The 15434-nt window shown below is 38.5% G+C and overlaps 1 protein-coding gene across 2 annotated transcripts in view; it reads left to right on the plus strand.

Annotated features, from left to right (window-relative positions):
- The first annotated feature begins 222 nt into the window (after nt 1-222).
- The window catches only part of LOC133650023 (cardiomyopathy-associated protein 5-like), a 32314-nt gene continuing 17102 nt past the window's right edge, over nt 223-15434 (plus strand). Inside the window, exons 1-4 of one of the 2 annotated variants that reach the window (XM_062046769.1) lie at nt 223-795; nt 6143-6397; nt 9467-9721; nt 13718-13971. In XM_062046769.1, the coding sequence (XP_061902753.1) occupies nt 711-795; nt 6143-6397; nt 9467-9721; nt 13718-13812 (690 nt within the window). In that variant the 5' untranslated portion in view covers nt 223-710 and the 3' untranslated portion in view covers nt 13813-13971. Of the gene's footprint in view, nt 796-6142; nt 6398-9466; nt 9722-11598; nt 11643-13717; nt 13972-15434 lie in introns of those variants that run through there. The other variant, XM_062046770.1, reaches the window with a different exon arrangement.

Here is a 15434-nt window from a genome sequence, read left to right on the forward strand (position 1 = left end):
AATTTCAGTAGGTCTTCAAATAAAAGAATATAGAGTAGGGATCCACCTCGGTCCACACTCCATTTCAGTAGGTGGCGGTAATGCACACCGCAAGGTTGCTTGTCAACCGCCATTAAACAACAAAAGAAGAAGAAGAAGAAGAAGAAGAAGAAGAAGAAGAAGAAGAAGAAAAAGAAGAAAAAGAAGAAAAAGAAGAAGAAGAAGAAGAAGAAGAAGAAGAAAAAGAAGAAAAAGAAGAAAAAGAAGAAGAAGAAGAAGAAGAAGAAGAAGAAGAAGAAGAAAAAGAAGAAGAAGAAGAAGAAGAAGAAGACATTTTCTCGGTTTGTTTATCCCTCTCGGCCTTTGACCCGTCAATTGAGAGTCTCGCGAGAACGAGACCAACTGGTCCATCCAAAGAAGACGAAGGAGTAAAAAGCAAAATGGCGTTTGACAGAGAAGGCCCAAACGTGGCCACTGGCCATTATTGTTTCTCTATTTGTATTTAGTGCATACATGTACGCATATATGTCGTGTATGTAGATGAAACATTGTTAGTATCCGGATACATTAGCCTGAGCGCACTTTATCAAGTCTTAGCTGGCTAGTTAGCTTAGCTTGTTAGCTGCTAACAAAAAGACGCGGACGTTATCAACACATCGCTAAGTAGAGATCAAATGTGAGTGTAAAGTGTTGTGATTGGGTGAAAATGTGCGAAAGAACCGTAGCAAAGTATGAGGAGGAACGTCGTTCAACAAAAGAGGAGAAGGAGCGACAACATCAACTACTGGACGCTGTTTTCAAGACACATCAAGTCAGGTTTGTTGACTTCTTACTCTCACATCTTTACTAACTTTATATTTCATTATTAACACTTTTCTTCAATAGATGCTTTGTCCTGTGGGGATGACGCAATGCTTTCATTTAGATTCTTCATGAAAACGAGACAGTTTGAGGTTGATGTTCCTCTCAGTTTGTAACAATGTGTGATTGATTGATTGAAGGAGTTATGAGAAGTTTGCATAGGAAAGGCTACACTTTCATCACGGTACACATTCACTGCTACGAGAAAAACCTGAGATGGTTTCAGTTGAAATATATATTTTAAAGGCCTACTGAAAGCCACTACTAGCGACCACGCAGTCTGATAGTTTATATATCAATGATGAAATCTTAACATTGCAACACATGCCAATACGGCCGGGTTAACTTATAAAGTGACATTTTAAAGGTCTACTGAAATGATTTTTTTTTATTTAAACGGGAATAGCAGATCCATTCTATGTGTCATACTTGATCATTTGGCGATATTGCCATATTTTTGCTGAAAGGATTTAGTAGAGAACATCGACGATAAAGTTCGCAACTTTTGCTCGCTGATAAAAAAAAGCCTTGCCTGTAGCGGAAGTAGCGTGACGTCACAGGAGCTAGTATTCCTCACAATTCCCCGTTGTTTACAATGGAGCGAGAGAGATTCGGACCGAGAAAGTGATGATTACCCCATTAATTTGAGCGAGGATGAAATATTCGTAGATGAGGAACGTTACAGTGAAGGACTTGAGAGGCAGTGATGGACGTATCTTTTTTCGCTCTGACCGTAACTTAGGTACAAGCTGGCTCATTGGATTCCACACTCTCCTCTTTTTATTGTGGATCACGGATTTGTATTTGAAACCACCTGGGATACTATATCCTCTTGAAAATGAGAGTCGAGAACGCAAAATGGACATTCAGTGCCTTTTATCTCCACGACAATACATCGGCGAAATGCTTTAGCTACGAGCATTGTGCTTTAACTGCATATAGAAACAAAAAAATAAAGGATAGAAGGAAGGATAGATAGAAAATCAACAATACTATTAAACCGTGGACATGTAAATACACGGTTAATGCTTTCCAGGCTGGCGAAGGTTAACAATGCTGTGCTAACGACGCCATTGAAGCTAACTTAGCAACTTAGCAACGGGACCTCACAGAGCTATGCTAAAAACATTAGCTCTCCACCTACGCCAGCCACCCCTCATCTACTCATCAACACCCGTGCTCACCTGCGTTCCAGCGATCGGCGGAAGGACGAAGGACTTCACCCGATGCGTTTGGCGGCCCGGAGACGTAGGAAGTCAAGGTGAGGTCGGCGGCTAGCGCGGCTAGCACGGCTAGCGCTCCAACAAAGTCCTCCTGGTTGTGTTGCTGTAGTCCGCTGCTAATACACCGATCCCACCTACAACTGTCTTCTTTGCAGCCTTCATTGTTCATTAAACAAATTGCAAAAGATGTCCAGAATACTGTGGAATTATGAAATGAAAACAGAGCTTTTTGTATAGGATTCTACGGGTACCATAACTTCCGTTACTCTGACTTCGTCACGCGCATACGTCATCATACCGCGACGTTTCAGCCGGATATTTCCCGGGAAGTTTTAAAAGTCACTTTATAAGTTAACCCGGCCGTATTGGCATGTGTTGCAATGTTAAGATTTCATCATTGATATATAAACTATCAGACTGCATGGTCGGTAGTAGTGGCTTTCAGTAGGCCTTTAAATTTCCCGCCACACTTCCGCTTGAAAACGTCTATGTATGATGACGTATGCGTGTGACGTCTATGTATGATGACGTATGCGTGTGACGTCTATGTATGATGACGTACGCGTGTGACGTCTATGTATGATGACGTATGCGCGTGACGTCAATGGTTGATACGGAAGTATTCGGACACATTGAATCCAATACAAAAAGCTCTGTTTTCATCCCAAAATTCCACAGTATTCTGGACATCTGTGTTGGTGAATCTTTTGCAATTTGTTTAATGAACAATGGAGACTGCAAAGAAGAAAGCTGTAGGTGCGATCAGTGTATTAGCGGCGGACTGCAGCAACACAACCAGGAGGACTTTGAGACGGATAGCAGACGCGCTACCGTGAGTACAGCTTTGGTTTCCAAACATTTGATCGCTTGCCCGTACGTGCATGTCGCTATGTGCATGTCACGTACGTATTTTTGGGGAAATATATGTTTCTTGCCGACTCTGATGGCGGCCGGGGTGTCGTCGAAAGCTACAACGCCCGCCGCCGCCGTCCCGTAGCTAAGTTAGCTTCAATGGTGTCGTTAGCAACAGCATTGTTAAGCTTCGCCAAGCTGGAAATTATTAACCGTGTATTTACATATCCATGGTTTAATCGTATTGTTGATCTTCTGTCTATCCTTCCAGTCAGGAGTTTATTTATTTTGTTTCTATCTGCATTTGAGCCCGATGCTATCACGTTAGCTCAGTAGCTAAAGAGCTTCGCCGATGTATTGTCGTGGAGATAAAAGTCACTGTGAATATCCATTTCACGTTCTCGACTCTCATTTTCAAGAGGATATAGTATCGCAGGTGGTTTAAAATACAAATCCGTGATCCACAATAGAAAAAGGAGAAAGTGTGGAATCCAATGAGCCAGCTTGTACCTAAGTTACGGGCAGAGCGAAAAAAAGATACGTCCTGCACTGCACTCTAGTCCTTTACTCTCACTTTCCTCATCCACGAATCTTTCATCCTCGCTCAAATTAATGGGATAATCGTCGCTGTCTCGGTCCGAATCTCTCTCGCTGCATTGAAAACAATGGGAAAATGTGAGGAGTCCTTCCTCCTGTGACGTCACGCTACTTCCGCTACAGGCAAGGCTTTTTTTTATCAGCGACCAAAAGTTGCGAACTTTATCGTCGTTGTTCTCTACTAAATCCTTTCAGCAAAAATATGGCAATATCGCGAAATGATCAAGTATGACACATAGAATGGATCTGCTATCCCCCTTTAAATAATAAAAACAATTTTTAGTAGGCCTTTAACTCACACAGAACTATGTGGAAAGTAACATTTAAAATACAAAAATACTGCAAGAAAATATAATTTCAAATAGGTAAAAGACTTAGTATATTCCCAGTTATGACTAGCCGCAACCTGTAATGTGTTTTCTTTTTGATAGGAAGATCCACATGTTGGTGGCATAGCAGGCAAACAAATTGGAACATTTTTTGGAGTGAGATCTGGTTGAATATGACTTGTACAACTACCTCTGGTGTTATAATGGTGAATATATTTTGCAGTATCTAGACAGGTACATGGGTATTTTAGTGGTATGGTGTATCTTGTACACCAGAGCAACTGCAAAAAGATGTACTCTGTCACCTACAAAGGGCCTCCCCACTTTAAGGAAATGGTTTGCGGAAAGGTGAGCCCGAGATGGACGGTTGAGTAGAAGCTCAATCATTTTGTTTTGGGCTGTCTGGAGTTTGTTTTTCAGGGATTTTAAGGCGTCACGGTACTAAACATGAACTCTGTAGTCAAAGTGGGGTTAAATGAGTGCTTGTGTTAGAGTCTTAAGTGTATTTCTACCCACCAGCCGGGTGATCCAACTATGTAAGAACTGGGGTTGTATGGTATACCAGCATTCGTATAGTATCCAGTGTTTCCCACACATTTATTTATTTGTGGCGGCCCGCCACGAAAGAATTAAGGCCCCCACAATTTTTTTTTAAAATATTTAATTTATTTATTTATTTATTGTATTTTTTTGTCCTGTCCAGCTTCTCAGGCAAATCATATAGTTGATGTAGATGCCCATATCGGCTGTTCAGATTTACTTTACAAAAGAGAAGTGTAGGATCAAGATTTTTGGAGCTCTTTGTTCAGTGGATCAGATGTTTGATGAAGCTTTGTGTCTATCTACCACCACTACTGTTGTCTGTTTATTTGTTACTGACTGTGGCAGGACACCTCTGCCTCTGTTTCACTTTATGTTGCTGGTAAATAATATGGTTGTAGTCGTAGGCTAAAGTTAAATTATTTAGTATGCACTAATTAAAGGGGCAGAGCTTTGAGAGACATTTTAGCTTTTATATTTTTATAAGATATATTTTTTGTAAGAACCACAATTAATAAATATATTTCAGTGAATAACTTATTGTTCAAATCTGTATATAAATATGTACATAAAGTGTTGTAATTATATTGTAAAATGGGTGGATGGACGTTTAAAACAAAACTGTTATTATTAATTAGTAAGTTCACATTTTTTTAGCCTTTTTAGAGAAAATCATATTATCGTAGTAAATTATGCAAATTACTCGATGATTTCATGGTGACCACGCCCATAGCCACGCCCCCACCGCCACAGGTATCTTGGCAGTTTATGGGAAACACTGGTATCACGATACTAATGAATCATATTCGGTACTATACCGCCTCTAAAAAGTACTACTTCTATGATTACATAAATTTTTTTGTGCATCACAACATCTTCTTTCGTTTAAAAAAAATTATATTATGTTTAGAAACTCAGAAAATATGTCCCTGGACACATGAGGACTTTGAATATGACCAATGTATGATCCTATAACTATTTGGTAGATATTAACAGTAAATGAAGAAGTAGATTAATAATCCATTTCCTAACACTTGTCTTTAATAATTTTGACAAAATAATAGAATATAAATGACACAATATGTTACTGCATATGTCAGCAGACTAAATTAGGAGCTTTTGTTTACTTACTCTTAAAAGACAAGTTGTCTAGTATGTTCACTATTTTATTTAAGGACAAACTTGCAATAAGAAACATATGTTTAATGTACCCTAAGATTTGTTGTTAAATTAAAGCCAATAATGCACTTTTTGGTGGTCCCTTTTATTTAGAAAAGTATCGAAATACAATTTGGTACCGGTCCCGGTACCAAAATATTGGTATCGGGACAACACTAGTAAGAACAGAATTTGTCGGTTGATTATTTGACTACTTTAGTAGTCATTTTTTCACTGGAGAGATTAGTCTCTACGATGCAGCCAAGATAGGTAATCTCATTTTTGTTTGTTATAATATTGTCACCCACTTTGACTGTGAAGTTATCTACTTTTCTGAGGTTAGGAATTGACCCAAAAACCTGTGTATTAATTTGCCAGTTTGTCATTGAAAGCCTTGCTAGTCTAAAGAGGAATTGTTGATGGAGATACTCCATAAAACAGCACATAGTAAAACATGTTTTTGTTAAAAGTTCCATTTGGGTTAGCCAACAAAATGACCACCAAAAAGTATTCTGCATGATAACAAAAACATACCATGAATGTTTTTTTAAGTGATTTTGGAATTCGATTATCATTTATCTTATTTACTTATTTACCCAACAGATGCCCAGCAGCCCCCCCACATTAAAGAGGAAGATGAGGATCCACAGCCCACCCACATGAAAGAGGAAGAGGATGATCCACAGCCCACCTACCTGAAAGAGGAAGAGGAGGAAGTGTGGATCACTCAGGGGGGAGAGTGTGTTGTAGGGCAGGAGGAGGATGATGTCAGCAAGTTTCCACTGACTGTTGTCTCTGTGAAGACTGAAGAGCATGAAGACAAAGCACCTGAGTCCTCACAGCTTCATCACAGTCCAAGTAAGCACATATCATTTTATTCTCAGGGCATTCAATCCATCACAACTGGACTGTTCACTTTGTCTTAGAAGACTCATCCAAGTAGGCTTCATCACTTCATGCTCATACACTTCAAGTCTTAAATCTAATCATTGCAATTTAGAGGGGAACTGCACTTTTTGGGGGAATTTGTCTATCATTCACAATCATTACAAAAGACATGATGGTGGATATATAAAAAAAAAAACTCACATTCTAATTAGGGCTGGGCGATATGGCCTTTTATTAATATGTGGATATGTTTAGGCCATGTCACCATACACCATATATATGTGGATATGTTTAGGCCATGTCACGATACACCATATATATGTGGATATGTTTAGGCCATGTCACCATACACCATATATATGTGGATATGTTTAGTCCATGTCACGATACACCATATATATGTGGATATGTTTAGTCCATGTCACGATACACCATATATATGTGGATATGTTTAGTCCATGTCACGATACACCATATATATGTGGATATGTTTAGTCCATGTCACGATACACCATATATATGTGGATATGTTTAGGCCATGTCACCATACACCATATATATGTGGATATGTTTAGTCCATGTCACGATACACCATATATATGTGGATATGTTTAGTCCATGTCACGATACACCATATATATGTGGATATGTTTAGTCCATGTCACGATACACCATATATATGTGGATATGTTTAGTCCATGTCACGATACACCATATATATGTGGATATGTTTAGGCCATGTCACCATACACCATATATATGTGGATATGTTTAGTCCATGTCACGATACACCATATATATGTGGATATGTTTAGGCCATGTCACGATACACCATATATATGTGGATATGTTTAGTCCATGTCACGATACACCATATATATGTGGATATGTTTAGTCCATGTCACGATACACCATATATATGTGGATATGTTTAGTCCATGTCACGATACACCATATATATGTGGATATGTTTAGTCCATGTCACGATACACCATATATATGTGGATATGTTTAGTCCATGTCACGATACACCATATATATGTGGATATGTTTAGGCCATGTCACGATACACCATATATATGTGGATATGTTTAGTCCATGTCACGATACACCATATATATGTGGATATGTTTAGTCCATGTCACGATACACCATATATATGTGGATATGTTTAGTCCATGTCACGATACACCATATATATGTGGATATGTTTAGGCCATGTCACGATACACCATATATATTTGGATATGTTTAGGCCATGTCACGATACACCATATATATGTGGATATGTTTAGTCCATGTCCCGATACACCATATATATGTGGATATGTTTAGTCCATGTCACGATACACCATATATATGTGGATATGTTTAGGCCATGTCACCATACACCATATATATGTGGATATGTTTAGGCCATGTCACCATACACCATATATATGTGGATATGTTTAGTCCATGTCACGATACACCATATATATGTGGATATGTTTAGGCCATGTCACGATACACCATATATATGTGGATATGTTTAGTCCATGTCACCATACACCATATATATGTGGATATGTTTAGTCCATGTCACCATACACCATATATATGTGGATATGTTTAGTCCATGTCACGATACACCATATATATGTGGATATTTTTAGGCCATGTCACGATACACCATATATATGTGGATATGTTTAGTCCATGTCACGATACACCATATATATGTGGATATTTTTAGTCCATGTCACGATACACCATATATATGTGGATATGTTTAGTCCATGTCACGATACACCATATATATGTGGATATGTTTAGGCCATGTCACGATACACCATATATATGTGGATATGTTTAGTCCATGTCACCATACACCATATATATGTGGATATGTTTAGTCCATGTCACGATACACCATATATATGTGGATATGTTTAGTCCATGTCACCATACACCATATATATGTGGATATTTTTAGTCCATGTCACGATACACCATATATATGTGGATATGTTTAGTCCATGTCACGATACACCATATATATGTGGATATGTTTAGGCCATGTCACGATACACCATATATATGTGGATATGTTTAGTCCATGTCACGATACACCATATATATGTGGATATGTTTAGGCCATGTCACGATACACCATATATATGTGGATATTTTGCCAAAAAGTATTCTGCATGATAACAAAAACATACCATGAATGTTTTTTTAAGTGATTTTGGAATTAGATTTATTTTATTTCCATGATATTGAAGTTATGGTAATGACAATCTCAATATTTACAGACTGTTGGAGCCAAATTTCCTTATTTGTTTATATTGTTTTTATTTTATTATCTCTAATAGATTGTTGGGTTCAGCATGTTTAATTTCCTTTTCGGCAGATTGCTCCGTCCACTTCCTGTTAAGAACCAGGAAGTGTTGATGGGGGAGGGGACTGTTGCTATGGTGCGGTTACCATGGTAGCTTCTATAAATTGGGTTCAGGTGTCAGCATGGGCAGGGCGATTGGAAGACAAACAGTTTTCGACCGTGACAAGTCGTGTCATATCGTGTCGTGTCATGTGGTGACAATGCTGGGATAATATGCCATTCAAGGTCAGCATACTTTGTTATATAACTTACATTTGATTTAATTTAGATAGCTTGAAATAAACGGATTGTCATATCCAAACACAGTTCTACAGTATTGGACATTCTATCATTTACACGCGTCAAACTGCCCAAAGGTAAGGGCTGTACACAGACTTTACATCAGTGAAGTTAAGAATGCCTCAATCAATGCAGCCTCATACTTATAAACTTTTCAAATTGACCCCCATCAAATTTCCAAGTCTGTTTTTGTACTCACTATACCACTTTTTAATTAATTTTAGGAAAAAAGAGATATTTCCCATTTTTTTTATTGGTTGTTTTGCTACACACTTTTAACACAACACAGGAAAGAACACAATTAATGTCATTGTGTTAACAGTGTCAATTCATTATTTATATTCTCTCTTTATCTTATTTACTTATTTACCCAACAGACGTCCAGCAGCCCCCCCACATTAAAGAGGAAGAGGAGGATCCACAGCCCACCCACATGAAAGAGGAAGAGGATGATCCACAGCCCACCTACATGAAAGAGGAAGAGGAGGAAGTGTGGATCACTCAGGGGGGAGAGTGTGTTGTAGGGCAGGAGGAGGATGATGTCAGCAAGTTTCCACTGACTGTTGTCTCTGTGAAGACTGAAGTGCATGAAGACAAAGCACCTGAGTCCTCACAGCTTCATCACAGTCCAAGTAAGCACATATCATTTTATTCTCAATCCATCACAACTGGACTGTTCACTTTGTCTTAGAAGACTCATCCAAGTAGGCTTCATCACTTCATGCTCATACACTTCAAGTCTTAAATCTAATCATTGCAATTTAGAGGGGAACTGCACTTTTGGGGGGAATTTTTCTATCGTTCACAATCATTATAAAAGACATGATGGTGGATATATATTGTTTTAAAATCACATTCTAACTCATAAATGTAAATAAAAGTTTAAGTGAAGTGAAGTAAACGAGACAGTTGATGTTCCTCTCAGTTTGTAACAATGTGTAATTGATTGATTGAAGGAGTTATGAGAAGTTTGCATAGGAAAGGCTACACTTTCATCACGGTACACATTCACTGCTACAAGAAAGCCTGAGATGGTTTCAGTTGAAATAATTTTTTTAAACTCACACAGAACACAGTACTATGTAGGAAGTAAACAAAAATACTGCAAGAAAGTCAATGAAAATAAAATAAAAGTAAAAGGATTTGTATATTCCCAGTTATGAGTAACCGCAACCTGTAATGTCTTTTCAAAGCGGCTTTGAAGGAAGTAAGGGATTTACACTCCTTTATGGCTATTGATCGGGACTTCCACATGTTGGTGGTATAGCAGGCAAACAAATTGGAACCTTTTTTGGAGTGAAATCTGGGTTGAATATGACTTGTGCAACTACCTCTGGTGTTACAATGGTCAATATATTTTGAAGTATCTAGACAGGTACATGGGTATTTTAGTGGTATGGTGTATCTTGTACGCCAGACCAAATGCAAGAAGATGTACTCTGTCGGCCACCAAGAGCCTCCCCACGTTAAGGAAAGGTGAGATGGACGCTTGAGTAGAAGCCCAATCATTTTGTTTTGGGCTGTCTGGAGTTTGTTTTTAAGGCGTCACGGTACTAAATATGAACTCTGTACTCAAAGTGGGGTTACATGAGCGCTTGTGTTAGAGTCTTAAGTGCAATACTATCCATAAGAGTAGTACTACTATGTAACAACATAATTTGTCGGTTGATTCTTTGACTACCTTTAGTAGTAATTTTTTCACTAGAGAGATTAGTCTCTACGATGCAGCCAACATTGGTAATCTCATTTTTGTTTGGTATAATATTGTCACCCACTTTGACTGTGAAGTTATCTACTTTTCTGAGGTTAGGAATTGACCCAAAAACCTGTGTACTTGCAAGGACCGGGGCAAGTCTTAATTTGCCAGTTTGTCATTGAAAGCCTTGCTAGTCTAGGTCTTGAGGATTGGTGCTTCGCTTGTTTTGTGGCTGTCAGCCTCGGTTCTATGTTCTTTACGGGTATAGAAAATCATGGAATGATCACTTAAGCCGCATACAGTAGTTCCACTTGTGGTGATCTTAGACTGGTCAGAAGTAACAACGAGGTCTATGAAGGTTTAAAAGGACTCACTCACCCTGGTAGTTTGCTTAAAGGCCTACTGAAAGCCACTACTACCGACCACGCAGTCTGATAGTTTATATATCAATGATGAAATCTTAACATTATAACACATGCCAATACGGCCGGGTTAACTTATAAAGTGACATTTTAAATTTGCCGCTAAACTTCCGGTTCGAAACGCCTCTGAGGATGACGTATGCGCGTGACGTAGACCGGCGAACACGGGTATGCCTTCCCCATTGAAGCCAATACGAAAAAGCTCTGTTTTCATTTCATAATTCCACAGTATTCTGGACATCTGTGTTCGTGAATCTGTGGCAAACATGTTCATTGCATTATGAAGAAGGAAGCTGAGCAAGCAAAGAAGAAAGTTGTCGGTGCGAAATGGACGTATTTTTCGAACGTACTCAGCCACAACAGTACGCTTCTTTGTTTACATTCCCGAAAGATGCAGTCAAGATGGAAGAACTCGGATAACAGAGACTCTAACCAGGAGGACTTTTGACTTCGATACACAGACGCCTGTAGAGAACTGAGGCAACACAGACTCTTACCAGGATTACTTTGATTTGGATGACAAAGACGCAGACGTGCTACCGTGAGTATGCAGCTTTGGCTTCTAAACATTTGATCGCTTGTCCGTATGTGCGCAACTTTTTTTTGCGTATGTACGTAACTTTTTAAAAATATATAAGCTTTATGAACCTTGGGTTAGGTGAACGGTCTTTTGGGCTGAGTGATTATGTGTGTTGATCAGGTGTTTGAATTGTATTGGCGTGTTCTATGGAGCTAGGAGCTAGCATAGGAGCTAGGAGCTAGCATAACACGTACCGTACCGTACGTGCGCGTCACGTACGTAACTTTTAAAAATATATAAGCTTTATGAACCTTGGGTTAGGTGAACGGTCTTTTGGGCTGAGTGATTGTGTGTGTTGATCAGGTGTTTGAATTGTATTGGCGTGTTCTATGGAGCTAGGAGCTAGCATAGGAGCTAGGAGCTAGCATAACACGTACCGTACCGTACGTGCGCGTCACGTACGTAACTTTTTAAAAATATATAAGCTTTGTGAACCTTGGGTTAGGTGAACGGTCTTTTGGGCTGAGTGATTGTGTGTGTTGATCAGGTGTTTGAATTGTATTGGCGTGTTCTATGGAGCTAGGAGCTAGCAGAGGAGCTAGGAGCTAGCATAACAAACACGCAGGTGTTATTATGCAGGATTAATTTGTGGCATATTAAATATAAGCCTGGTTGTGTTGTGGCTAATAGAGTATATATATGTCTTGTGTTTATTTACTGTTGTAGTCATTCCCAGCTGAATATCAGGTCACCCCCGGCTCTCACAGCATCTTCCCTATCTGAATAGCTTCAACTCCCCACTAGTCCTTCACTTGCACTTTACTCATCCACAAATCTTTCATCCTCGCTCAAATTAATGGGGAAATTGTCGCTTTCTCGGTCCGAATCTCTCTCACTTCATGCGGCCATCATTGTAAACAATAGGGAACTTTGCGTATATGTTCAACTGACTACGTCACGCTACTTCCGGTAGGGGCAAGCCTTTTTTTTTTATCAGATACCAAAAGTTGCAATCTTTATCGTCGTTGTTCTATACTAAATCCTTTCAGCAAAAATATGGCAATATCGCGAAATGATCAAGTATGACACATAGAATAGATCTGCTATCCCCGTTTAAATAAAAAAAATTCATTTCAGTAGGCCTTTAATGAGCTAAGTGAGGCAATGTTGGTGGCACAGCTTAGTGAAGGTTTAAAAAATGGTGCATCCTTTCAGGACATATCTGTGTTCCAGTCCCCAAGAAGATGTAACCTGTATCAACATGTTTACACAAAACTCACACACTCACCAAATACATTTTACACTGTAATCACATCTAATTAAAGTTATAATTTCACTTCCTGATTCTGACTTACATGCAACAATAAGTTAAAGTAAACATTTGTTTTCAATGACCAAAGTAGTCAACACTTGAATTATTAAAAGAGCATAAAGGTGACTGACTTTCCTTCAGCGTGTCGTAGATGGTCTCCAATTCCTAAAGAGGAATTATTGATGGAGATACTCCACAAAACAGCACATAGTAAAACATGTTTTTGTTAAAAGTTCCTTTTGGCCCAGCCAACAAAATGACCACCCAAAAGTATTCTGCATGATAACAAAAACATACATGAATGTTTTTTTAAGTGATTTTGGAATTAGATTTTTTTAATTTCCATGATATTGAAGTTATGGTAATGACAATCTCAATATTTACAGACTTTACATCAGTGAAGTTAAGAATGCCTCAATCAATGCTGCCTCGTACTTATAAAACTTTTCAAATTGACCCCCATCAAATTTCCAAGTCTGTTTTTATACTCACTGTATCACTTTTTACTTAATTTTAGGACAAAAAGTGGTATTTCCTGTGTTTTTATTGGTTGTTTTGCTACACACTTTTAACACAACACACAAAAGAACACAAACAATCTCATTGTGTTAACAGTGTCAGTCCAAAACTATGTATATTCTCTCTTTATCTCTTATCATTTATCTTATTTACCAACAGACGCCCAGCAGCCCCCCACATTAAAGAGGAAGATGAGGAGCCACAGCCCACCCACATCAAAGAGGAAGAGTATGATCCACAGCCCACCCACATGAAAGAGGAAGAGGAGGAAGTGTGGATCACTCAGGAGGGAGAGTGTGTTGTAGGGCAGGAGGAGGATGATGTCAGCAAGTTTCCACTGACTGTTGTCTCTGTGAAGACTGAAGAGCATGAAGACAAAGCACCTGAGTCCTCACAGCTTCATCACAGTCCAAGTAAGCACATATCATTTTATTCTCAGGGCATTCAATCCATCACAACTGGACTGTTCACTTTGTCTTAGAAGACTCATCCAAGTAGGCTTCATCACTTCATGCTCATACACTTCAAGTCTTAAATCTAATCATTGCAATTTAGAGGGGAACTGCACTTTTTGGGGGGAATTTTTCTATCGTTCACAATCATTATAAAAGACATGATGGTGGATATATTTAAAAAAAACACACATTCTAATTAGGGCTGGGCGATATGGCCTTTATTAATATGTGGATATGTTTAGTCCATGTCACGATACACCATATATATGTGGATATGTTTAGTCCATGTCACCATACACCATATATATGTGGATATGTTTAGGCCATGTCACCATACACCATATATATGTGGATATGTTTAGTCCATGTCACGATACACCATATATATGTGGATATGTTTAGTCCATGTCACGATACACCATATATATGTGGATATGTTTAGTCCATGTCACGATACACCATATATATGTGGATATGTTTAGTCCATGTCACGATACACCATATATATGTGGATATGTTTAGTCCATGTCACGATACACCATATATATGTGGATATGTTTAGTCCATGTCACCATACACCATATATATGTGGATATGTTTAGGCCATGTCACCATACACCATATATATGTGGATATGTTTAGTCCATGTCACGATACACCATATATATGTGGATATGTTTAGTCCATGTCACGATACACCATATATATGTGGATATGTTTAGGCCATGTCACCATACACCATATATATGTGGATATGTTTAGTCCATGTCACCATACACCATATATATGTGGATATGTTTAGTCCATGTCACGATACACCATATATATGTGGATATGTTTAGTCCATGTCACGATACACCATATATATGTGGATATGTTTAGTCCATGTCACCATACACCATATATATGTGGATATGTTTAGTCCATGTCACCATACACCATATATATGTGGATATGTTTAGTCCATGTCACCATACACCATATATATGTGGATATGTTTAGTCCATGTCACGATACACCATATATATGTGGATATGTTTAGTCCATGTCACCATACACCATATATATGTGGATATGTTTAGTCCATGTCACGATACACCATATATATGTGGATATGTTTAGGCCATGTCACGATACACCATATATATGTGGATATGTTTAGTCCACGTCACCATACACCATATATATGTGGATATGTTTAGTCCATGTCACGATACACCATATATATGTGGATATGTTTAGTCCATGTCACGATACACCATATATATGTGGATATGTTTAGTCCATGTCACCATACACCATATATATGTGGATATGTTTAGTCCATGTCACGATACACCATATATATGTGGATATGTTTAGTCCATGTCACCATACACCATATATATGTGGATATGTTTAGTCCATGTCACCATACACCA

This window comes from Entelurus aequoreus, linkage group LG05, assembly GCF_033978785.1.
Source record: "Entelurus aequoreus isolate RoL-2023_Sb linkage group LG05, RoL_Eaeq_v1.1, whole genome shotgun sequence".
NCBI lineage: Eukaryota > Metazoa > Chordata > Actinopteri > Syngnathiformes > Syngnathidae > Entelurus > Entelurus aequoreus.